At 45.2% G+C, this 26,964-nt stretch overlaps 1 protein-coding gene and 1 long non-coding RNA gene across 2 annotated transcripts in view; one reads left to right on the plus strand and one right to left on the minus strand.

The window, feature by feature from the left end:
• Window positions 1–14,072, plus strand: part of LOC112103994 — a 45,496-nt gene extending 31,424 nt beyond the window's left edge. The window contains exons 2-3 of the long non-coding RNA XR_002907884.3: window positions 3,733–3,867; window positions 13,661–14,072. This is a non-coding gene — a long non-coding RNA (uncharacterized LOC112103994). The remainder of the gene's footprint in view (window positions 1–3,732; window positions 3,868–13,660) is intronic.
• HEATR5A (HEAT repeat containing 5A) overlaps window positions 1–26,964 on the minus strand; it is a 111,476-nt gene that overhangs the window by 3,898 nt on the left and 80,614 nt on the right. The window contains exons 26-32 of the mRNA XM_029911453.1: window positions 26,265–26,444; window positions 20,912–21,146; window positions 20,187–20,435; window positions 18,210–18,337; window positions 14,368–14,515; window positions 3,967–4,239; window positions 1,538–1,762 (exon numbers count right to left, since the gene is read on the minus strand). Of these exons, the coding sequence (XP_029767313.1) occupies window positions 1,538–1,762; window positions 3,967–4,239; window positions 14,368–14,515; window positions 18,210–18,337; window positions 20,187–20,435; window positions 20,912–21,146; window positions 26,265–26,444 (1,438 nt within the window). The remainder of the gene's footprint in view (window positions 1–1,537; window positions 1,763–3,966; window positions 4,240–14,367; window positions 14,516–18,209; window positions 18,338–20,186; window positions 20,436–20,911; window positions 21,147–26,264; window positions 26,445–26,964) is intronic.

The following is a 26,964-nucleotide window of genomic DNA, read 5'->3' on the forward strand; positions in this document are numbered from 1 at the left end:
GAAAGCTTATGCTCCAAAACGTCTGTTAGTCTATAAGGTGCCACAGGACTCTTTGTCGCATTTTATTTATAGAGAACCAGTGGCCTCTGGGGACATTACAGTATATCTCACAAAAGGGAAACATACCCCATGTATGTAAATATGATAATTAAATACAAGAAAGAGTGTGTTTGATGCATGACACACATCTTGCAATAAGTGTTCAGTGAGGTAAAGAATAAGGCTGCATGGTTTCAGCCATGTGAAATGTTTGTGGACTAAGTACAGCAACGCTCTAGAGTATTGGTTGCAGACACACATCAATCACCAAAATGATTTATGAAAATTATATTGTAATTTCAAAAATAAATTCAGGATTATGAAGTTTTATAATTAATATAATCATACATATACACACAATTGTATTTTTGCATAATTAAGTTAAACTCAAGGAACAAGATTTGCTGAATCTGGTACAGAGTTGCATAAATTACATTTGCCTGCACAAGCAAAGCCCCTTGCTTGTCAGAGGGGATTCACCCAAAGGAAAGCAGGTAGGTCCATTGATGGTGAAAGTGTTGTTTTAATTCTGACCAGTGGCCCTGGTGCAGAGGATAAGCATGTAGCCTTCCACACCACATTAGAGCTCGGTGGGGGAGCACCACTGCAGTGGATACACCCTTTGGGTGCATTGTTCCAACACAGGCTGAGGCAGAGGATAGCAATGGGCTGAGGCTGGGTGTAAGCCACAGGAGGAACCATGAAATCTGCCTCCACACTACACCCCAAAAGAAACACGGAGAGACTGTGGTGGCTACTCCAACCTATAGACTATAGCAGGGGTTGGGGAAGGGGATAGCTCTGTGGTTTGAGCATTGGCCTGCTAAACCCAGGGTTGAGAGTTCAATCCTTGAAGGGGCTATTTAGGGATCTGGGGCAAAAATCTGTCTGGGGATTGGTCCTGCTTTGAGCAGGGAGTTGGACTAGATGACCTCCTGAGGTCCCTTCCAGCCCTGATATTCTATGATTCTATCCTTCAGCACCCAGCCCGTCAGGGTAAAGCTGCTGGTGGGCCAGGCCGGTTTGTTTATCAGGAGTGTCCGCAGGCACAGAGTCCCGCAGCTCCCACTGGCCGCGGTTCGCCATTCCCGGCCAATGAGAGCTGTGGGAAGCGGTGCGGGCCAAGGGACGTGCTAGCCACCACTTCCCATAGCTCCCATTGGCCAGGAACGGTGAACCACAGCCAGTGAGCTGTGGGGCTCCGTGCCTGTGGACGCTCCAGATAAATAAACCAGCCCGGCCCGCCAATGGCTTTACCCTGACGGGCCAGGTGCCAAAGGTTGCCGACCCCTGGACTATAGTAGCAGAAATGGGAGTGTGCTGTACTTAAGAACATCAGTGTTGGACTATGTGGGTTAAGTAAGTTTCACCCTTAGACATTAAGTTATCTTAACAAAGGGTAGTTCAGTTCTTCCACCACCGTCTGAATCTTCTAGAGTTATTTGAATTTTATCTACACCAAGCATCTTTTCATCATCCCCCTCTCACTTTTGGTTACCTGGATCCCAGCAGTCAAGAACTGTGACTAAAGCACTACGAAGAAGTTCAGTCCAAGCAGTTCGGCTCTTCTCTGCTCGAGCCATAGGAGAAGACAATATCCCCTTAAGAGCTTGTAAAGATGCAGCAACTGTCAAAGGTAACTGGCCATCTGGCAATTTGACAGCAGTTTCTCTGAGGACTCCAATGATTAGGTACAGGATAGTAGGGAGTACGGAAACACTTCCTATGAGACAAAACAAATGCTTGGTATGTCACTGTATAAAGTGAAAGACTTTCAGAATTTGTTATTTTATAAATCACTTTTCTTCAATTCCCTTTTTATATATAATGTCTAAACAGTTTTCATTTCTAAAAGTTGCCTACTTATTGTAAGTCTTGGTTCCAGAAAAAAGTATTTAAACAGCATGTGATTTTTAATGTCAAACAGAGGCAGACTGGCTACTTAAAGAGATGCTGGACTCTCTCCTTTTAAGTCAGAAAGTCATTAACATCACTGGGACTACTCACATACCTAAAGTTTATCATGTAAAAGTCAGAATTAGTGGGGGTTCAGAGAAGGGCAATGATAATGATGTGGAAAAATGCATATGAAGAAAGAATGAAAAGATTTGGATTGTTTCCTGCAGAAATGAGACAAATAAGAAGGGACATAATAAAACACACAAAATAAAGATGGTAGTTCAGGAGCTTCTGATGTGTCTGTTTCAGAACACTAGAACAGGGATGACATTCAATGAAATTAACAGGTGGCAAATTCAAAACTTATAAAAAGAAATACTTTCCCCACGATACATAATTAGACTGTGAAACTCTTTGCTGAAGGAAGTCAGTGAGCTAAGAATTTAGCAAGATTAAAAAAGAGATCAGACACTGAACATGCATAATAATATCTAGCGTTATAATAGTTATAGCTAGCAAAGATTTAGGAAAGCATCACACCTAATGTGCAGAGCAGGTTATCCCACATCTGCCTACGGTGTGGTTCTTACATCTCCCTCTGAAACATCTGGTGCTAGCCTCAGTTGGAAACAGAATACTGAACTAGACAGAACTTGAGTCTGACCCAAGTTGGCAGTGCCTATGTTCCAACATGCTTAAATGTTTAGACTGGGCTCTGCTAGCGCAGACACCTGAATCCCACTGAAGTCAATGGAGTAGAGTCCACACATACATTTTGTGCACTATTTTAGGTCCTGATTAAGCAATGCACACACTTAAAGTCAAAGTGCACATTTAACTTTAATGTGCTTAAGTCCATTGCTATTCAGCAAAACAGACTGAATGGAGATGGACTAAAGCATGTACTTAAATGCCTTACTGAACTGGTGCCTTAGGTTCTTGTTCCGTTTCCTTAAAAAAAAAAAAAAATCTCTGAAGCTTAACTGCAGGAACTTGGGAGGAACAGCTACTGAAGATCAGCACAACCAGTCCATTTATTATGATTATATTATACATAAGCACTACCATATAGGAGACCTGGGTTCAATTCCATGTCCTGATCTCTTGACTTAATCTGATCCTGCAAGCAATTTGCTTGTAAAACTCCCTGAACTGTTAAAGGCAAAGAATGCAGCAGGGAGCAAATTCAACCCAAGGAGCAAACTAATTTTCCTCACAAATAGTGCCTCTCAGAGCCAAACCATGCCATGTCCAAGCTCTTTTCTCGTCATTCTGAAAGATGACAATCACTGGACTGAATGTAACAAAAGGCCATTACCACCCAACATTAATCCTTATGATTGAACAGGAGAGCCAGTGACTGTTTCCAAAAGGAGATCATCATCCCTTTGGGCTGGCAGGATGGTGACCATGACACAAGGACTCAATAGAAGAGAGCCAGTAAGTGGGAAAAGGGGTTGGTAGCTGCAAAGGATAGGAATTGCTGGATTTATAGTTTGTACAGTATGATAGGTATGAATAGTATTTTACATAAATACAGTGACAGGACTCTGTTTCAAGGAAATTATGATCTAAATTAGACCTAACTCAGCAACATATGAAAAAAGCTGGATTATGGGAGCATGAAGATAACAACAGTGAAAGGTAACAAGATAAGATAGATACATATTTTATGTAATTATATTATTTTAAAAAAAATCTAACAAGGTTTGGTGACTGTGAAAAATGAATTCTGGGGTGACGGTCAGATGCTATGAGAGATAAACACTACCTTCCTATTTTGTGTTTCTGTAGTTTACAAGATGACTTTTGGACAAAGATGATATGGCGCATTTCCCTTTGGAGCACATTTTTACAGCTGTATTATAAATTCCTAAATTGAGGCTCTAGACCTTGCCCCAACATTTATCCAACAGAGAAAGTTATGTAGTAAGTATATGTTACTCTATGATCATCATCATCATCATCATCTTTTCATTTAATCTTCCCTTGTAACGAAATCACATATTGGTATCAACCACATCCTACCTTCAGGAGAGCAGACTGACGGAATGTCAGAGAGGATAACTAATGCTGCTGATACCAATCTACTTCCACTCTCTGACAACAACTGAGGTTTTCCAGCGTTAACTGCAGGGCTACCAGTTACTTTAGGGTTAAGCTGGGGGAGCTGCCTCACTAGAATGCAAACACACAACTCCAGCGTCGCAAAGACTAATGACTTTCCAGGCACCAGTCCTCCTGTGTCTTTGCCTTCTCCAAACTCTGGCAAGGTCTCCTTTTCTGCAGCACCATCATCAACTATAACGAAAAGTAGAAATAAGAACATTAAGCATATAGTGTTTTGTTGACAAAAGTTTACTTCTTGAAGCTTTGTCATATCGTCAGGGGATAATTTACAGTTCTAAATTCTAATGCAGCACAGTGTTAAAAGTTCTGATAGAGAACAAGTGTAGTTTGAAATAAATTTATAAGGATGCACTCACCTCAACTGAATGTGGTGGGTCTTTGTCGGCAGGAGAAAGGGATGTTGCTCCATTAAGGGTCCTTTGGGTTATGAGGGAGGAGAAAGAGGGATGGACTTACCTAAGTAAAGCCAAGGGGGCAACAGGAAGAGGCCAGACCAGCTGGGGGCACTGACCACCATGTACACAGGGGAGAGGGGTATTTATACCTCTATGCATTCCAGAAGGAACTCTCTCTTTCTCTCTTATCAGTCACTGCAGCAGCAAAATTGTCTGAAGATTTCATCCTCACTGAGCATGCTCCAACCCCTCAGAGCTCCTACGTAGGAACAAACTGTGCATTCATCCCCCACAGAATGACAGAACATGCTCCAGCCTAAGGCTACAAAAGCAAAGCTGGGCTTCCAATAGAATTGCTGGTCCTGGCTGCTGCGGGCTGTGGTGGGGCTGAAAACAGGGAGCTTCTCTCCTCTGTGCTTTCAATTACCCCCCTGCTGGCATTCAGGCAGCATAGAGATGTAAGCCACCTGACTCAAGTGCAGCGGGGACAAGAGCTGAATCAGAGGGAAGAAATGGAGTAGATTGGGACAAAGTGTCCAGTGAGAGTTGGACTGGAAGGGAGGGGAAGAAAAACAAACTATCATGAAGAGTTGGGGGAGGGGAAGTGGGAGAGACTGGGAAGGGAGGCTGTGATTGGCTGGGCAAGGAGACAGGGTGTTAGAGAGGGATACATTTTTTTTTGTGGGGGGGAAGGTGCGGGTTGGGAAATGAAAGAGATTTTACAAGGAACGGTGGGGAGACCAATGGGATTGGTTGGGCAAGGAGACTAGGACAAGGAGCCGGGAGGGGAGGGGGGAAATTGGGCCAAGAGCCGGGGAAGGATAGGGACTGAGATGGATGAGGAGCCCAAGGATGGAGACTGGGACTGGTAGCCAGTGGAGGAGACAGGATGGGAGGGAGAGAGATTAGATGAAGAGACAGGAGAGGGGAAATGAGACTGGCTAGGCAATAAGACTGGAACTGGACCCCAGATGACAAGACTAGGACTTGCTGGGCAAGATGACTAGGAGAATGGGATTACAACGAGGAGCCAAAGTAGGGAAGAGACAAGACTAGGACAGAGGCAAGTCTGTGGGGAGAAGGACCAACAGGTGGTAGGCTCTGAAACCATGAGAGAAGACTTCTCCAGAGTGTGGAATGGAACCCAAGATTCCTGAGTCCCTCTGCTGTCAGCATTGCAAATATCTGTGAAACCCACTGGTAAACTGCACCTCGTCCCCTTCTAGTGTAGCCAACCAACTACTGCTAACAGTTACTCTGTTAACTCAAGTGGCAGAGATCTCGAAGGTGGATCTCAAGATTCAACCTTGCTGATGAACCAGCTGGAGAACAGTACGATGCCACGTGATGGAATTGCTGATTTTTCAGATGGGTTTTTTTAAAAAAACCTAAGAAATTCTACACAAAAACCTCCTAAAATCATCAAAGTAGCAAAATCAAGCACCTCAGCAGGTCTTTTCACAACCATGAGTGGTCTATCCATCCAGATGTAATAAACAATATCTTCCAGTGGTGGGGAGTTACTTACATCGGCTGTTGGTTGCAATTCTTGTCAATTTCATGGCTCCATGCTGGAGCTAGCTCCAACAAGAGCAGGGGTCTCAAACTCAAATGACCACAAGGGCCACATGAGGACTAGTACATTGGCCCGAGGGCCGCATCTACTGACACCTCCCCCCTGCCGCCCTCAGCACCGCCCCCACTCCACCCCTTCCATGAGGACCCGCCCCTGCCCCACCTCTTCCCACCCTTTCCCTGCCCCTATTCCAACCTCTTCCCCGAAATCCCCACCCCCAACTCCGCCCCCTCCCTGCCCCCAGGGGGAGCAGGAGGGGTGTGGGGTGTAGCAGGGGCTCAGGGCAGGGAGTTGGGGTATGGGGTGCAGAAGGGGTGAGGGGTGCGGCAGGGGGTCAGGGTGCAGGGTGTGGCAGGGGGCTCAGGGCAGGGGGTTGGGGTGCAGGAGGGGTGCGGGGTGTGGTGGGGGTTCAGGGCAGGGGGTGAGGGTGCAGGGTGTGGCAGGGAGCTCAGGGCAGGGGGTTGGGGTGCAGCAGGGGGTCGGGGTGTGGGGGTGCAACAGGGGGCTCAGGGCAGGGGGTCAGGGTGCAGGAGGGGTGCAGCAGGGGGCCCAGGGCAGGGGGTCAGGGCGCAGGAGGGGGTCCAGGGCAGGGGGTCAAGGTGCAGGAGGGGTGCGGGGTGGGGCAGGGGCCTCAGGGCAGGGGTTTCGGCTGCAGGAGGGGTTCGGGGGGTGGGCTCCGGCCCGACGCGCACCGGGGGCAGGGCAGGTTCCCTGCCTGCCTGCCCTGCCCCATCCCCACGCCGCTCCGGGAAGAGGCCGGAACCTGGGGAAGGAGGGGCGCAGGGGGGTGTGTGGCTGTTGCTTCAGGCACCGCCCCCAGCAGCTCCCATTGGCCGGGAACGGGGAACCTGGCAGGGAGCTCTTCACCTGGAGTCCAGGTGGTTCCCAAGCTCTCGGAGGGGGGCCGGGATCCTTGGGGCAGCCGCCGGGCTCTCCATGGGGAGTGGGGAGCCCAGGGCACAGTCTGGATTGGAGCGAGGAACTGCGTGTGGAGCTGAGAGCCTAGGCTCTCAGCCTCCCCACCCCCGGCCCCTCTTAAGTTGGTGGAAGCGCTTCTGTTGAGGACACGCATCACCTACAAAAGGAGGGTAATGTGGACATGAACCACCGCAATAATTACCAAGGTGGTTGTAAGTCAACCTATGTTAGGTTGACTTATGTTTCTAGTGTAGGCTTTGCCCAGGTCTTGTGTTTTGAATATTTCTGTTATTTGCTCTAGAAATGCCTCATCTACCTCTTTTCCAAAGTGCTTGTTTAGTCATACCTATACATTAAATGAACAGAAATGACTCATGATAATGTGTACTTTTAGATTTGTTCATACTTCTTGCATGGTTGAAGTTACTAGATCTTTGACCTTATCCATCAACATAGGAAAGAATAAGTCTATTGATTAGAACAGGGGGGCCTGCAGCCAGCACTGATGGGTTCAATTTCTAGTTATACACCTCTACCCCAATATAACGCGACCCGAAATAACACAAATTCTGATATAACGTGGTAAAGCAGCACTCCAGGGGGGTGGGGCTGCATGCTCTGGAGGATCAAAGCAAGTTCGATATAACGCAGTTTCACCTATAATGCTGTATGATTTTTTGGCTCCCAAGGACAGCGTTATATTGGGGTACAGGTGTATGACCAAATCACTGTCTGACTTTGGGCAATTTAATCTGTGTCGTACTTGCCTCACTTTACTCAGCCGTAAAATACATGTAACACTTGTCTCACAGGTGTGTTTTTAAGGGTTAAATGTTTGCAAATCCCTTTGAGTGCACTAAATGACCCAGGCAATGTAAGAGCTATGTTTTACTATAATGATGATTAAAAATAGATGCACTCAGATTCAGTAGCAAATCTAGAACTACAGGAATCAAGGGTCAAAATAATAGAGCATTTGATCCATGGTTGGATGTTTGAAGTGTAAGTGATAAAGGGATAATTATATTTTCTAGGATATGCCTCAATTTATATAATCCCTCATAGCATGTACTCAGACTTTTAGACTCTTTTGCCCTGATCCTACAACTTGTTCTGCACGGAGCAAATCACGGGCTCGGAGCCTTACTTAGCAAATATGACCAATATGCTACAAAGATGTTTTTTACATAGTTACCTTTGAAAATATAAACAGTATTTTTAAACACACTGTTACAGTACTAAGTTTCTTTCCACTACCAACTATATAAAAAACCTCACTTTCTTGTAACTTGTTTTTTGAGATGTGTTGCTCATGTCTATTCCAATTATGTGTGTGCACACCACGTTCACAGTTCCCTGGAAGGATTTTTCCCCTAGCAGCACCCGTCGGTTCGGCTCTGGAGCCCCCTGGAGTCATGCCTTCATGGCGCCGCATATAGGGCCCTGCCGACCTACTGCCTCTCCAGTTCCTTCTTGCCGGATACTCCAACACAGGGGAAAGCAAGGTGGGTTTGGAATGGATATGAGCAACACATCTCGAAGAACAACAGTTACGAGAAGGTGAGTAGCCAGTTTTTCTTCTTCGAGTGCTTGCGCATGTCGATTCCAAGTAGGCGACTCCCAAGTCTTACCTCGGAGGTGGTGTCGGAGTTTATGGAATCGCTGATTGAAGCACAGCCCTGCTGAACACCGCATCATCCCTGGCGTGCTGGGTGATGGCATAACGTGAAGTGAAGGTGTGGACCGAAGACCACGTAGCTGCTCTGCATATCTCCTGGATTGGTACCTGGGCCAGGAAGGCCGCCGAAGAAGCCTGAGCTCTGGTGGAGTGTGCAGTCAGAGCAGGGGCAGGGACCTTAGCAAGGTCATAACAAGCCTGGATATACGTGTTTGTGATCCATGTGATCCACGACGATATCCTTTGCATGGATACTGGGAGGCCTTTCATTCTGTCCGCCACAGCAACAAACAGCTTGTTTGACTTACGGAACGGCTTAGTTCATTCAATAGAAAAAGCCACTGCACGCCGCACATCCAGGGAATGGAGCCTCTGCTCGCTGCTATTGGCATGGGGTTTTGGGAAAAAGACTGGAAGAAATGTGTCTTGATTGGCGTGGAAATTCGAGACCACCTTCTGGAGGAACACCAGGTGGGGTCGCAGTTGCACGTTATCTTTGTAGAAAATAGTATACAGAGGGTCCGATGTGAGAGCCTTGAGCTTGGACACCCTTCTGGCTGATGTTATTGCAACCAAAAAGGCCACCTTATAGGAAAGACAGAGGAGTGAGCACATTGCTAGGGTCTTGAATGGGAACCCCCCCCATCAGCCTCGAGAGTACCAAGTGGGGATAGGCCGCCAAATACAAGGATATAATCGGTCCAACCTCTTGAGGAACCGCCACACCATTTCATTAGTGAAGATGGTGCATCCATGCTCTCCTGGGTGAAAAGCTGAGATATAGCAGCCAGGTGAACCTTTATCGAGGAGTGAGAAAAGCCCTGCTGTTTCAACTTTATGAGGTAGTCCAAGATAAAGCTGTGAGGTGGAGAAACTCGAGATTGGGAGTGTTGAGGCCTTTCGTGATGTTGAGTGATGAGGTCCGGAACTAGCGGTAGAGTGATTGGAGTGTCCACCGATAGCTCCAGTAGTGTGGTGTACCAATGCTGCCGTGGCCAGGCCAGTGCCACCAGGATCACCAAGGTTCCATTGCTCCAGATTTTGAGGAGGACCTTGTATGGTATGGGAGGGAACGCACAGAAGAGGCAGTCCTTCCACGGAAGGAGAAACGCATCTGCCAACGAATTCGGGCTGTTGTTTAGGAAGGAGCAGAATTGTAGGCACTTCCTGTTGGCCCCTGTGGTGAACAGATCCATCTGGTGAACTCCCCACTGCTGGAAGATATTGTTTATTACATCCTGGCAGACAGACCACTCATGGTTGTGAAAAGACCTGCTGAGGTGGTCTGCTAGTTCGTTCTGCGACCCGGAAGATAGGACACTGCCAAAAGTACGGAGTTTGCTATGCAGAACTCCCAGAGCTTGAGGGCTTCCTGACATAGGGGAGAGGAGCATGCTCCCCTCGTCTGTTGATATAAAACATTGCTGTTGTATTGTCTGTCAGGACCGATATGCACTTTCCCTCCAGGAGAGGCCGAAAGGCCTAACATGCCAGCCGGACTGCCCTGAGCTCCCTTAAATTGATGTGAAGCATCAGTTCCTCCTGAGACCAGAGGCCCTGAGTTCTGTACTCCCCAAAGTGTGTCCCCCACCCCATGGCCGAGGCGTCGGTGGTCAGACATAGGGATGGACGGGGTTTGGAAAATGCGACCCCTGTGCACACCAAGTGCAGGTCGAGCCACCAGTGAAGAGACTTGAGAACGTCCGGTGGAAGGTAACCACCATGTCTAGACTGTGCCTGCTTGGTCGATACACCGATGCCAGCCAAGCTCGGAGAGGTCTGAGTCTGAGACTCGCATGTTGCACTACATACATGCAAGATGCCATGTGACCTAGGAGTTTTAAGCAACTCCTTACTGTGGTTATAGGGAATTGTTTGAGGTCCTGTATGATGTTGTGAATGGCCTGGAAGTGGGACTGGGGCAGGAATGCTCTGGCCTGTGCTGAGTCTAGCACTGCCTCTATGAACTCTATTCTCTGAGTAGGGGTGAGCGTTGACTTTTGAGTGTTTAGGAGGAGGCCCAATGCATTGAAGGTGGATCTTATGAGGGAGACATGTTGATCCACTTGTGTTCTGGACCGACCCTTGACTAGCCAGTCGTCTAGGAAATACCTGAAATTGCCTTTTCTGCAGAAAAGGGGCTATGACTGACATACATTTGGTAAACACCTGAGGTGCCGATGATAGGCCGAACGGTAGTACTGTAAACCTTAAGAAATGCCTGTGGGGCGGAATTATGGAAATGTGGAAGTATGCGTCCTTCAAATCGAGGGCGGCATGCCAATCTCCTGGATCCAGGGACGGGATGATAGTGACCAAAGAGACCATTCAAAACTTTAGTTTCTTCACGAACCTGTTGAGATTGCGCAGATTCAAGATGGGCCTGAGGCCCCCCTTTTACTTTCGGTATTAGGAAATACCAGGATTAAAACCCCTTTCCCTTAAACTCTGGCGGAACCTCTTCGACAGCCCCCGCTGATAGGAGGGTTTGTACCTCCTAGACGAGAAGTTGCTTGTGAGAGGGGTCCCTGAAGAGGGATGGGGGTAAGGGGTGTTGCAGGTGGGGACAAGGAAAATTGGAGAGAATATCCCATCTCTACCAAGTGCAGGACCCAATGGTCTGAGGTGATTTGGGACCACGCTCGGTAGAAATGGGATAGATGTTCTGAAAACGGGAGAGAAGGATCCAGTTGAGAGGTTGGTATAATGCCCTTGGGTGCATCCTTAAAAGGTCTGCGTAGGGCCTGGTGGCTGCCCGGATGACCCAGACTCCCTGTTATTCGGAGGTTGGGGTTGGTGATGACAGTTCTAGTTTCTGGGATGCCTATGGTTCTGATCCTGCCTAAACTGCCCCTGGCATGTTCGTGTCATGGGTTGAGGCCTCAATTGTCTACTCTGGGTGGCAGGGGTGTGCAGACTCCGTGATCTTAGAGTGGCTCGGGAGTCTTTCAGACTGTGGAGTCTCAAGTCCGTTTTCTCAGAAAATAATGTGGCCCCCTCGAATGGTAGGTCCTGAATTTTCTGTTTGGACTCCCCAGGGAGGCCTGAGGCCTGCAGCCATGAGCAATGGTGCACTGCGATGCCTGAAGACATCGTCCGCGTTGCAGAGTGGGCCAAGTCTAATGCCGCTTGCAGTGACATCCTGGAGACCGTGTTGCTCTCATCCACAAGAGCCGAGAATTCCAGCTTAGAATCTGGTGGGAAAAGGTCCAAGAATTTGGACATTGCATCCCATGACGAAGTTATAACGGCTAAGGATCGCGTCCTGGTTTGCGATACGAAGCTGGAGCCCTCTGGTGGAATATATCTTCCTCCCAAAGAGGTCTAGCTTCGTTGCGTCCTTAGCTTGGGAGGAAGGCCCTTGCTGCCCTTGCCTTTCCCTCGCATTAACAGCCGCTACCACCAATGAGTCTGTCAGGGGGTGGGTAAACAAGTATTCATTGACCGTGGAGGGCACAAAGTACTTTCTCTCAACTTCGTCAGCGGTAGGAGCCAGAAAAGATGGTGTTTGCCACAGGATTTGTGTGTTCTCCAGAATAGTCTTTATCAGGGGAAGGGGCATCCTGGTGGGTCCTGCCAGGGGTAAAATGTCCACCACTGGGTCTGACACCTTGGTGACCTCCTCCATCTGTACCCTGAGGTTCTGAGCGACCCGCCTTAGAAGTTCAAGATGGGCTCTGCTGTCAGGAAGGGGAGGCTCTGAGGATGTTCCTGCCACTTCCTCATCTGGCGACGATGAGGAGGAGCCCAGAATATGGGAGGGCCCCTCCTGCCCATCTGGCTCCTCAAAACGCTGAGGCTCCACCCCCAAGTTGTAGTCTGCTTTGGTGCCGGCCCTGGTACCATCCGTGACACTGAGTGTAGCCACGGTGCCGAGTCTGTTGCCGGTGCTGGGTGCGGTACCAATTGTGGCGGTAGCGGTGGCTGATGCCCGGGAAAAATCCCTGGCCCTAAACGCAGTCCTTCTCTCAGACGTGACTGAAAAGGAGCATACTGAAGTGGACTCCTGGGACTGGTGGTAAGCCCACGGGGTCCAGAAGGGCTACTGGGTCGGCATCTGAGCTGGTATCCACCACTGTTGTGGCCATGGTACTGGGGAGAAAGTTTGTGTCATCCCCGCTGACTGGGAGTGCCAGTGGCTACAGTGTCGGCTTCTCCGGGACACGTATGAGTCAGTGCCTGTCAGTGCCGGGGCGATGTAGATCATTGCCAAGTCATAGCTGGCTTGCCCTTGGCCTCTGAGTTGTTTGGGGCCTTGGGACCGGTGCTGTGACACCATGATCGGGGGAGTGTGGACCTGTCAATGTTATCAGGTCCCACACTGCCTCATAAGTCTTGGGTGTGAAAGGGAGGTCCACATCCTCCACCTGGGTCTCCTCCGGTGGCACCAGACTCAACAGTCCCTCTCATGGGCCTGGAGTCGACGGTGCCGGCTGTTGAGCTGGAGGGGAGGTACAATCTTGCACCAGTTTCCCTCCCTTGGGTTCACGTTCCCATGCTCGGGAAGTGGAGCGCCCTCTATCAGTCTTCCTGTGCTTCTTCTTCGGGACGGGAGACTGTGAGCAGTGCCAAGATTGATCCCGTGCCGTGCTTGGCGCTGGGGAGTGCCGGTGCCGAGGGTCTCTGACCCCAGAGTCCTTTCTCAGGACCTCCTGGACCGAAGCCAGCGTGCTGTGCACCGACACTGAGGAGCCCAGTGCCATACCCATGGGGCTTGACTCAGACTGAGGGCGGAGAGCTGCTTCCATTAGCAGCAACTTTAGTCTGTGATCCCTCTCCTTCTTCATGCAGGGGTGAAAGCTCTGACAGATCTTGCACCTGTCTGCTTCATGAGACTCCCCCAAGCACTTTAGACAAGCTGAGTGCGGGTCGCCCTTGGGCATAGACTTCTGGCAAACCACGCACGGCTTAAACCCCTGGGTCTGAGGCATGCCCTGGGCTCAGGAGAGGGATGTGGAAGCAGGGGAGGGAAACACCCCCCAGTGCCCCAAGTCCAGATGTCTAACTATCTTTAACTATTTACAGAAAATACACTAGAGGATCACTCATTGAAGTCGAGACGAAACGCTCCTTTCACTATCACGGACTGTAAGAAAGAAATGGAGACGGCGGGTTGGCAGGGCCCTATATGCAGAGCCATGAAGGCGTGACTCCAGGGGGTTCCAGAGCCAACCCAACGGGTGCTGCTGGGGGAAAACCTTCCAGTGAACTGTGCACGTGGCATGCACACACCTAATTGAAATCGATATGAGCAAGCACTCGAAAAAGAAAAAATATTTTGGTACAAAATTCTGTGCATATGTACTAATTATATAGGAAATAAAATTTGGTTTCATTCCACATCTTCTAAACAGAAGAAAAACCTGTAATTTAATTATAATGAATGTTAAAGGGTATATCTAATCCAGGAGAAAATGCTTAATTCAACGGCTGTACTCAATGCTGTTAGGAGCTGGATGATCACAGTTGCTTTATTTAAAAACTCCACTTTATATTGCCACATGAGGAAAAAGCTGATGCTTCCTGTGTTGCAAATTCACAACTGGCCTATTTAGTCTTGCGTGGCCTGATTTTCTAAAGTACCGAATATCTTTAGCTCCCAATGAAGTCAACGAGATTAGTGACTTCTTAGCACCTTTGACAAATAAAGCCACTAATCTACAGATTATAGATGGAATAAGTTTGGTCATAAAAAGTTTATACAGTATATTGTAGAACAGTATATTGTATACCTTCTGCACTTCTCCGTTTTTCTCTCACATGTTCTTGAGCTGCAAAAAGAATCTGTCGGACTACTTCAAGAGTAGCAAGCTGAATATCAGGCGATTCTCTGGTTAGTATCAGTCGATGCAGAACATTCAACAACTCCACACCAAGCTCCTGTAGCAAGAGAAATGTTCAAAGTCTTGATATTCACATTCATTTACTTATTACCCACAAGCATCAGAGGTTCAGTATTCTAATGTAAATTTATACAATGCTTTGAAAATGTAACATACTACATAAACTGAACATAAACAACAGCTTGGACTGCAGAATACTCTATGGTGAACTTCTATTCACCTCAGAGTGAGACAGGAGATACAAAATGAAGCTTCAAAGTAGTAGTAAGCTATTATTGTATTCACTTTCTAGCTCCAGGCTTTCCTTTCTATGTCTTTACATAATGTCTTCAAAATACCTATGTGGACTGTGTCTAGACTGCCCATTCCACAGAGTCATTGCTTAAGATGCGAGTACAAAGTCATCCGTGATAAACAGATTGAGGACAACTGTGTAAATATAAAATTGTAATAAGATGGTATACATTTTTGTCAGAGTCTTGTGAACTATATTCTCATTGCATTTATTTGCTCATTTCTAATTAGGAGAAGCTGAAAATCATTGCTTTTTTTTTTTTCTTTTTATCTATCTAATGTTTTTGCCAAAGCGCAGATGCTCCCCTACATATTAATTGTCTAACCTCAAGTACTTGATGTCTGAAATGTTACTGTTTCAATGCATAAAATTAAAACAGAAGGAATTAATGCAATTTTTTAAAACTCCACAGAGTCATTTTATTGAAAGCCTCCCCCTACCTTCACCTAAGCCGACAAGCTAAATTCTGTTCCTAATTACTTCTGTGCCCATGCAACCCCACTGCCTTCACACAGAAGATCAGAAGTTGAAGCTAAACAAACAACCCACCAATCTACACTTGTAAATTTTGGAGCATATGGTGAGAAGGACCTTTCCCCCTCAATGTTCCCAAAAATCTTAAAGGAAGGAGAGGCCTCATTGCTTACACCAAACATACATTAGTTTCCAACCTGTCAAGCGCTAAACATAGGATCAGAAAGAAAAAAAAGTAGGAAAATTAAAACAATGATTCATGAAACTAAAGATGTAAGCAGTGTTATTTAAGCTACAGAAGTTATTGAATGTTCTGTATGATACAGAACTGTAAAGTGATAAGAATTCCCAACAGTAAAAGGGGAAGACAAGGTTTTCATAAGGAGGAGGTAAATTGGGGTCTAAAAAGCAGACAGTTTTCCTTGCTTTAAGGGGCAACTGAAATGTAGAATTCCAATTAAAACAGTATGAGGAGTTCAGTTGTGCCAGCAAAAGTCTTGGTTCTGGTCACAAATGTATCAGCTTTCGTGCCTTCTTCAAACAAATACTTTTTGTCATGGTTTGTGCTAGGTAAACATTTTGCATGCATTCAATTCTTTGTTAAAAAAATCACAAGTATTACTTCACACAAATGAAGGGAGACTGCTATATCTGCTTTGCTTCCTAAGTATATATTTTTCATTTAAACTGTGCTGTACATAAACAGAGATTACAATGAGGCCAGGCTGGGATACTCTGAGTAGTTTGTGGATTTGTCATACGGCAACTAAAACATGACATGTCCCTTTAACTAAACAAGGTTGGGTTTTTTTGGAGGAGTATTAGTCATAATCAGAAGTAATGTGATATGATTTACTCTTTTGGAAGTAAATATGTATCTATTTACAGTACTTTGAAAGATACAGTACAGCACAGTTTGCTCTTGAAATGGAAGAGGCCTTATTTTATAATGTGGTTTTGGAAACAATGGCCCAGAACAGTCAGGACTTGCCCAGGTAACGTGTTCAGGCAGGCCTCTAAAGATGTCATTTTTAAAGTTTCATTCAGAACAACAAAATAATGACTGAGTGGTTAATACGTACGCAATGCCTAACGGATAAAAGAGCAACACTTTTTTGATGGGTGGGTAGAATTTGTACTTTAAAGGATACAATAAAAATTGATACTTACAGAAAATATTATCCCCCTAGATTGTAGATATCAGAACTAGGATGAAGTGTGAATTTTTGTAAAAAGAAAAACTAAATGTGGTCCTGTAATAACCAAACATTTTTCATATTTGTACTTTAAAAAAAAGAAAGAGACTACACAGAGCATGTCTTCAATGCAAAATTAGCCCAGGCTATAGCTTAGGCCAGGGGTCGGCAACAGGCGGCATGCGGGCTGATTTTGGGTGGCATGCTGCTGCCAACCGGGATCCCGGCCTCTGGCCCCGCTCAGCCCACTGCCAGCCTGGATGGACGGAACCCGGGCCGGCAGCGGGCTGAGTGGGGCCAGCGGCCGGGACCCCAGACCAGCAGCGGGATGAGCCACTCAGCCTGCTACAGGTCTGGGGTCCCGGCTGCTGGCCCTTGCCAGCTGGGGTCCCAGCCGCCGGCCCCGTTCAGCCTGCTGTCGGTCTGGATGGATGGAACCCGGGCCAGCAGCAGGCTGAGCGGGGCTGGCGGCCGGAACCCTGGATGGCAGGGGCTGGCAGACAGAGCCCACTGCTGGTCTGGGGTTCCGTCTGCCGCCCGCGCTGTCGGTCTGGCACTCAAAACCTTTTACTGGCACACAAAACCTTAAATTAATGAAGACTTGGCACACCACTTCTCAAAGGTTGCCGACCCCTGGCTTAGGCATTGCCCCTAACCCCAGATCCATCTACACAGAAAAACATCTAACCCAGGCTTGAGGGTGCTTTAAACTCATTGTTAGCAGGCATGACTGAGGGTGAAGGTTTGGGCTCAGGGGTTTTGCTCACTGCCTACCTTGCAGTGAGAATACAGGCTAATCAAGTCTGGGTGCTGTTAATCCTCCAATCTCACAATTTTACCCTGGCTATACTTTCTCATCTAATTTCTCCATTCTTCTGCACTGTTTAAAATATTTCTACTGCTTTTCCACACCATTTGAACAGAAATGCCATCCAAGAAGTCCTCTCCTACGCTGCCAGTTGGCCAGAAGCTGACACTAGCCTTCTGGTAAAGCTGTGGTGTAATATCAGTAAGAACCACAAGAGCACTTCCATGAATTCATAGAGGGGCTCAGTTTAATATACCACTAAGACCCATGGAATATTTTGCTAGAAGTAGAATCCAGCAAATAGGTTAGTATAGCCCCATTGTGGACACATTCACATAGGTCTGGCATGAATAGGGCTATGTAGTGGGGATGCCCACCCATGCTAGCCTAGCCCAGGCTAACTCTGTAGTGAAGACATATCCTCTGAAAGGATGGTTTATCTGATTAGTTTTCCCAGTTACATTAACTTATACCCTGGGAGCTTCCTTCCTTCCAGAGACTGACATGCTGTTCCCTGACTGCAGTCAGAGAAATGACAACCTGCCATGCTACACATCTAAGTCATCTTTCAACAAACTATAACTAAGTTGCAGTCTAGCAATGATTTCTATAGTAGTCACATAGCTGGGTTTCTTTTTGATTAATCTTTAGTTTATTATTTCTTTCTAGTTCTATAAAATTTTCAATAAAACAACGTTTGGAATGCAAAATCTGAACTTTTAGGTGAGGTCAATGTACCAACACATTCAAAGAGAGCCAAAAAGTCTCAGGATCTACGAGAGAGACAAATAACTAACTGCCACATTTCTTACCAGACAACAGTGTTTACAATCAGTGCCACAGAACAGTAAATGAAAAATCATTGTAGATTCAAGGACAGCTGAGAGATCTAAGTGATACCAGACACTGTCACAATACCCTGGAATTCCAACTCATATTTTCTAAATTAGCATGTTACCTGATCACCACCTATTTTAGACCGAGGCCAAGGAACATCAAGAAATGCTTGCAGAGCATGTAGGCAAGCAGTAATGTTTTCCATTGCTGAATCTGATCGAGGTGAGCAGAGAAATTCCACACTTATTCCTGTAAATGGCAGGAGAAAAAACAAAACCAGGCTTTACTGAAAACTTATTTAAAGTAATTTTGTAAATCAAGATAAGTACGCTGTCAATGTGCTGAAAAGACATGGAAATAGCATATGCATCTTTTATATTCCAGTATGCCTAAGCAAATTAATCTTCAATTGTAAACATTTTGGGCAGGGACTTGTAACAATTGGGCCTATAACTTCTTGCTTGCTTGGGAATTAACCACGAAAAGTAGGTCAAGTTATTTTTAACAAAGAATTTATAATAGGTGCAAGAAAACCAGACCACCACCGCTCCCCCCGGGAGTAGTCCAAACAAAAAGGCCCTCTGATATAACTCAAGGACCACATTGAGATCATGCATGGTAAACAAGAAAATGTGGGTCCGGAAATTAATGAACCAAAATTAGTGTGTCAGAAACTAGGCCTAACTGATGGGCAAAATAAGAAAATCGGTTATCCCACCCATCACTCCCTTTTGGGTCATTAAAGAAAGACTTTGGGGGAAGTATGGAAGAAAAGACGGAGGCCACTGGAGTGAGCTTCAGCATCATGACTGCCACCCCCACCATCTCCTGGGACACCAGGCCTTTTTAACATTGTTTAATGATGGACAGTGACTGTGTTATGGTAACATCTTTGGGCCCCTATATTCCATCTAAATTAACATTATAGACCTTGTCTTCCTTTATGTATATACAGAATCTAAGGGTATGTCTACACTACCCGCCGAATCGGCGGGCAGCAATCGATCCAGCGGGGGTCGATTTATCACGTCTACCCCCGAGCGCTCTCCTGTCGACTCCTGTACTCCACCGCCACGAGAGGCGCAGGCAGAGTCGACAGGGGAGCAGCAGCAGTCGACTCACCGCAGTGAAGACGCCGCGGTGAGTAGGTCTAAGTATGTTGGCTTCAGCATAACGTAGCTGAAGTTGCATAACTTAGATTGATCCCACCCCCTCCACCCCCCGAGTGTAGACCAGGCCTAAGACAATGATGAACAGACAAACTTCTGGGCAATAGAACAGAAATAAATAATAATCAGCTTCAAAAATCACAGAGATAGCAGATGAAAATGTTGAGATCTGGGTCCACTAATTAGGAGGAAAATTCTTATAGGCACCCCACAGAATTTTTGCCTTAGTATGAAATTGAGAACCTGGAATGTAGTATGTGAACTCTTGACATACAGATTTCCATGACAAGATGAGTTTACAGAGAAACTGTAATAATAGCTTAGAAACTTAAAGGCTATCTGAGACTAAGTATTTTTATTTCACAAAAAGGCTGAAGTTTTTAGTTAATCATGTATTTACCAACCCCACCTCACTAGCTAAATGTGGTAAAGAAGTCTATATGAACCCTGGGCCTGCTAACCCTAGACCTGAAGGAAATAACAAAACTTTTCTGTTGGGCCTCGGATGCCGAGTCTATGTTTTGCCAGGTTAAACAAAAATTTATTTAAAACTGTGGGCCATATTCCAGAGTAACTCCAATCAAGTCAGTAGCGTCACCTTGTAATTACACCAGTGTAACCAAAATTGAATCTGTTCCTAAGCTCAAAGCAGAAGCACTAGTAGGTTTATGAGCATAGTAGTAAATTGGCATGTGTTCTGTTTACCTTGCATTGGATATTTTTTCCCAGCATAATCAGAAAGACAGGAAGCAATTCTGTCCCCAACACAGAAACCAATTCTTGCCATAAGTACTTCCAACATATCAATTCTTCACCAACACAATTAAGAGCAGACAACCAAAGCATTACAGAGTGTCAACAGTATTATTTATACTAAAATGACTGTTTATAATTTAAAATCCAGACAGATTACACGCTCATCAACCAACCCAAGATAAGATGAAATATGTCAGTATTCACATCCTCAGGAGATTTCACTGCAGCCCTGGAGGAGGAATCCTGACACATTGTAGTTGGGGTGACAGGTCTAGAGAGATTAGTTACTCCTTCATCTGGATCAACCACAAGGAAACCTGTGCTGGTGAGCCATAATGCTGTAGCGTAAAGAATTAGAGCCCAGGAGTTGTGATAGTGTGGTCTTGCATTTTCAATTGTCTCAGCAGTATAGAATGCACCACCTACAAAAAAAGAACAGTCAGAGTTTTAAACGATGTGACTATTTTCCGTTGGAAATAATTTCTCTTACAGGTTTGGGATTCTTTTCTGTTGTTATAATGGTATTTGTGTTTTATAACATTTCATTGTATTTCTTAATTGTTTAACAGCCAGAGCTGACCTGGTGGGTTGTGGTTAATAAATAAAATTATCAATAACAAAGCAAGTAGAATCAAGTACATTTCTTTAAGTCTTTTTTCTTCCTTTCATCTTAAAAATCCACTACCACTCCATCCCAGAGAAAACTCTATCCTAAACTTAGTCATTGATTTTGTAGTAAATGGCTGTAAAATTATAGTGTGCTGGTTCTGTATCAACTACATCTTCTTTTGTGAAAAAGTTATATACTGTGAGTAGGCACAATTCAGCTGAGATGTTATTAAGCACACACACACAAATTATATCAAACACGAATAAAAGTACACAGGTGCCTTCATACCTTCAACCGGAAGTTGAGAGGCATATTCTGAAGGCAAAGTTAAGAGAGCAAAATCCTGAAGTGCAGCAAGCCAGAGTTTGCTTAGGGTCCCAAGGTCCGCCTGGACTAGGTCCAGAAGTCCATCGGCTGACAAAGTAAAATCTCTGTAGCTTTCATCTGTAGAGTTTGTGATGGTCAAAGTTTGCTTGTGTGCATCACTTTGGTTTTTTTCTCTTTCAACTGCAACTATGTAAACCTGTTCAAAGATTGAGAGACAGAGCAACAGTTATAGATTTTAAAGCCAGACGGGACTACTGTGATCACCTAGTCCAACCTCCTGCACAACACAGGCCATAGAGCTTCCTTGAATTAATTCCTGCTTCAAGTCTAATAGTCATGGTTGAACTAGGACATATCTTACAGCAAAATACCCAGTCTTGATTTAAAGATTATCAGTGATGGAGAATCCACCACAATCCTTAGTAAGTGGTTCCAGCTGTTAGTGACTCTCACTATTAAAAATTTGCACTTTATTTCTATTCTGAATTCATCTAGCTTCAACTTCCAACCATTGGATCTTGTTATTGATTGAAGAGCCCTCTAATATCAAATTTCTGTCCTCCTGTAGGCACTTATACATTGTGATCAAGTTACCCCTCACCTTCTCTTTGAGAACCTAAATCAATTGAGTGCTTGAGTCTTTCACTGTAAGCAAAAGCCCTGCGTAAATCAAGATTTCACAGACTGCACAGAAATAATGAAATTAGCTCACTACTGTGATTTTTCCAAGGGGGGGGGAGCAGAGATGCCTGGTTCCGCCTCCTTTCTGTTGAAAAAAAAAATCATGGTTTGGGGCTAATTTGGCTGCTTGTGGGAGGTTAGCTTCCTGCCCAGCTGACTGGCAGGGAGGAAGATGACCATAACGTGTGGTAATTAGGAGCCTTGGCTGACCCACCCCAGGCTGACCCACCCCTGCCGCCAGGCAGGCCAGGGGGAGGCAATGCAGCATCAGCTGTCAAAGAGCAGTGACCAGGATCTGGAGCACAAACAAGTGTGTGAGGCATCCATGCCCTGGCAGGGAGATTGAGGCATGAGGAGGTTGGATCTTGGTCTCATCCCAATTCCCCCATGCTAGGACAGGCCTCCCCCCACCGACACCATTTCAGGGCAGGACGCCGCCCCCCCACTCCCGCCACCCCACACACACTTGCTCATGTTCCAAGTGGTGATCCTGGGCTCAGCTTTCTGGACTCAGCTCCTTGCCGACTGGTGCTGCAGTGTCTCCCCCCAGTCCTGTTGGTGAGGGGATGGGCCTGGGGCTCCTAATAGCTACGCATTGTGAGTACTGCCCCACTCTCCCTACTGGCCAGACAAACGGGAAATAGCAGTGGTGGACTTAGTGTGGAGTGAGCTGGGCTAGACGGCACCACATGGTGAGACATCGACCCCCCTCGGCCCACCACCTCACCACCCTCCTCCAGGATGGCACCAGCCTGCTAATTCTCCATGAGCAGCTGCAGCCTTGGCAAGGAGGCAGAAGCTGGAATGGCCCGCTTCTGTCTCCCCACTGTTGGAAAAATTGCAGCAGTTGGGGAGGGAAGGGTGGGGAGAACAGAACTTAGAGTCAGTGCATTAAATTCAAAAATACTTTCCTGTGATGTTGCAGTGAACAAACCTTGACACAGGACCTTAACTATAAGGCACGTCTTCCAACCCTTTAATCATTCTTGTGGTTCTTCTCTGTTCCCACTCCAATTTATCATCATCCATCTTGAATTATGGACACCAGAACCACACACCATATTCCAGCAGCAGTCATACCAGTGCCAAACACAGAGGTAATGTAACCTCTGTGCTCCTACTTGATTTACTTGATACATTCATGCTTTTGGTTATATTTTTATAGTGGCCCATAATGTAATTAAATTTGACATCCTTGTAGTGGAGAAAATACCAAAGAAACCCACCACAGTATCATGTAACTTCAAAAAGGAGAAATACACAAAAATGAGGAAGCTAGTTAAATGAAAATTAAAAGGAACATGCACATGAGTGAAATGCCTGCAATCTGCTTGGAAACTATTTAAAACCACCATAATAGAGGCTCAAACTATATGTGTACCCCAAATTAAAAACAAAACAAAACACACATTAAGAGGACCAAAAAACCCCACCACCATTGCTAAACAACAGAGTAAAAGAGATGGGTACAGACAAAAAGACATCCTTTAAAAATTGGAAGCCAAATCCTACTGAGGAAAATATGAAGAAGCATACGTCCTGGCAAGTCAAGTGTAAAAATATAATTAGGCAGGCCAAAAAAGAATTTGAAGACCAACTAGCAAAAGACACAAAAACTAAAAACAATTTTTATTAAGTACATTAGAAAGCATGAAGCCTGCCAAATAATCAACAGGGCCACTGAACTATCGAGGTACTGAAAGAGCACTCAAGGGAGACAAGGTTGTTGCAGAGGAGCTAAATGAATTCTTCGCATTGGTCTTCACTGCAGAGGATGTGAGGGAGATTCCCATACCTCTTTAGGAGAGAAATCTGAGCAACTGTCCCAGATTGAGGTATCAATGGAGGAAGTTTTGGAATAAGTTGATAAATTAAACAGTAATAAGTCACCAGGACCAGATGGAATTCACCCATGAGTTCTGAAGGAACTCAAATATGAAACTGCAGAACTATTAACAGTGGCATGTAACCTATCACTTAAATCAGCCTCTGTACCAGATGACTGAAGGATTGCTAATGCAAAGCTGATTTTTAAAACAGGCTCCAGAGGTGATCCTGGAAAATATTAACTTCAGTACCAGGCAAATTGGTTAAAACTATAGTAAAGAAAGAAGAGAATTATAAGACACACAGATAAACGTGATATTTGGGAAGAGTTAAAATGGCATTTGTAAAGGGAAATCATGCCTCGCCAATCTATTAAAATTCTTGGAGGGTGTCAACAAACATGTGGACAAGGGTGATCCAGTGGATATAATGTACTTGGACTTTCAGAAAGCCTTTGACAAGGCCCCTCACCAAAGGTTCTTAAGCAAACTAAGCGATCGTGGGATAAGAAGGAAGATCCTCTCATGGATCAGTAAAAGATTCATGGTTAAAAGATAGGAAACAACGGATAGCAATATATGGTCAGTTCGCACAGCGGAAAGAGGTAAGTAGCACAGTCCCCCAGGGATCTGTACTGGATCCTGTGCTTTTCAACATATTCATAAATGATCTGGAAAAATTAGTCAACAGTGAGGTGGCAAAGTTTGCAGATGATACAAAACTACTCAAGATAGTTAAGTCCAAAGTGGGCTGCGAAGAGTTACAAAGGGATCTCACAAAACTGAGTGACTGGGCAACAAAATGGCAGATGAAATTCAATGTTGACAAATGCAAAGTAATGCACATTGGAAAACATAATCCCAACTACACATACAAACTGATGGTCTAAATTAGCAGTTACCACTCAAGAAAGATCTTGGAGTCATCGTGAAGAGTTCTCTGAAAACATCTGCTTAATGTGCAGCAGCACTGAAAAAAAGCCAACATAATGCTAGAAACCATTAGGAAAGGAATAGACAATAAGACAGAAAATATCATAATGTCACTATATAAATCCATAGTACTCCCACACCTTGAATACCGCATGTAGTTCTGGTCACCCCATCTCAAAAAAAGAGATACTGGAATTGTAAAACATACAGAGAAGGACAAGAATGATTAGGGGCCTGGAACAGCTTCCAAATGAAGAGAGATTAAAAAGAGTGGAACTTTTCATCTTGAAAAAGAGATGACTGAGGAGGAATATGATAGAGGTCTATAAAGTCATGAATGGTGTGGAGAAAGCGAATAGGAAGTGTTATATACCCCTTCACATTACACAAGAATCAGAGGTTACCCAATGAAATTACTAGGCAGTAGGTTTAAAACAAACCAAAGAAGTACTCCTTCGCATAACACAGTTAACCTGTGGAACTCATTGCCAATGGATGTTGTGAAGGTCAGAAGCATAACTGGGTTCAAAAAAGAATTAGATAAGTTCATGGGAGGATAAATCTATCAATGGTTATTAGTTAAGATGATCAGGGATGCAACCCATGCTCTGGGTGTCACTAAATTTCTGACTGCTAGCAGCTGGGACTGGATGATAGTGGATGGATCACTCAGTAAATTGCTCTTTCCTCTTCACTCCCTTTGAAGCATCTGGCACTGGCCACTGTTGAAAGACAGGATGGACCATTGATCTGACCCAGTATGGCCCTTCTTACCTCTAGTTTCAGCTTCTAACCACTGGATTTCATTAATCCTTTTTCCTGATAGATTTAAGAGCTGTGTATTATCAACTCTCTTCCCCATGTAGTTTCTTGTAGACCAGTATCAAGCCACCTCTTACTCTACTCTTGGATAAATTAAACAGACTGACCTGCTTGGGTCTCTCACTATAAGACATGTTTTCCAGACCTGTAGTCATTCATGTAGCTGTTTTTGAACCCTTTCCAGTTTACTGACATCTTTTTTCAAGTGTGGACACCAGAACTGGAGACCGCATTCCAGTAATGGTCTCAATAATCCCGTGTACGGAGGTTATACCATCCCCTTGCTTCTACTCAATATTCACCTGCTTCTACATCCAATTATTGTATTTATCCTCTTAGCTACAACGTTGTTCTGAGAGCCCATGTTCAACTGGTTATCCACTATTACCCCTAAATCATTTTCAGTATCACTGCACTGCAGGACATAGTCCCCCACCTTGTAAGTGTGATTTATATTTCTTCATTCCCAGCTGTATGTCCTCGCTTTTGGCTGTATTAAAATGTATGTTGTTCAAATGAGCCCACCTTACCAACTCACTGAGATCACAGGCGTAAGTCCATACTGCCTAACTGAACTTGCTATCACAAACTGAGGCCTGGTCCACACTAAGCCCCCAGTTCGAACTAAGATACGCAACTTCAGCTACGTGAATAATGTAGCTGAAGTCGAAGTACCTTAGTTCGAACTACAAGGTACTTATCGCGGATCCACAAGCGGCAGGCAGGCTCCCCCGTCGACTCCGCGTACTCCTCTCGCAGAGCAGGATTATCGGCATAGACGGTGAGCACTTCTGGGATCGATTTATCGCGTCTAGGCAAGACGCGATAAATCGATCCCAGAAGATCGATTGCTGGCCGCCGAACCAGCGGGTAAGTATAGACGTACCCTGAGTGTATAGGTGTTCATGCATTTGGTTGTGTGTAAATTCAGTAGAGAATAGCAAACTTATCATTGTAATTTGTATAAAGTTATTTCATTATGCTTGAAAGGACAGCTCAATACTCTCATCACACAGTTACCAAGAGTCTTGTTATAAATCTAATTTACTAACCTCTGCCCAAGCTTTGAGCACAGCCAATATCTCCATAGTTGAGGCACTTTCATTGTACAACTGACTTTGTGCTTCTTTTCCAGCTTGTACTTTGGTCAAGGATGATATGAGCAACTGATGAACCCTTCGAAGGTCATTAAGGTCACTGACTACACCACTTGCTATCCAGGCACTGCAAACCTAGTGATGTACAATAGAAAGTGTGATCACATGAAAAAATGTAATTTAGATAGTCTAATTTTATCTGTAAAGTTACTAAACAAGCTTTTTTCCCCAGTCAGGTACAGTATTTTTAATTTGGGACTAACGATAATGGAATAACTGGAATTAATGTTGAATACACTCTGGTTACTGTAACCAACTCGGGGCCATGGAAACCAGCCAGAGCATGCTGGCTAGTTTCCTCCACTTCTACACCTCCCTCCTGTGACCTCAACATTTCCAACACACCCACAGTTCCTTCTCCCTCCTATTCCCCAATTTTGCCTGTGCATCAGCAGAGTTACCTCATCTTGCCCTCCCTGCTGAATGGATCCAGAGTAAGTGATAGTTTTGGAAAATAATTTGTTAGAATAATGGTAACTTTTTGACATTATTCTTCATAAACGACAATCTTCTTCAGCACAGGCTGATGAATAATATTTTGACACAGAGAATTCAAAAAAGAATTGCTCTTCTCAAAATGGCTGCCATCGTCCAT

Source organism: Terrapene carolina, unplaced genomic scaffold (assembly GCF_002925995.2).
Source record: "Terrapene carolina triunguis isolate 2854851 unplaced genomic scaffold, T_m_triunguis-2.0 Scaffold96, whole genome shotgun sequence".
In the NCBI taxonomy this organism is placed as follows: domain Eukaryota; kingdom Metazoa; phylum Chordata; order Testudines; family Emydidae; genus Terrapene; species Terrapene triunguis.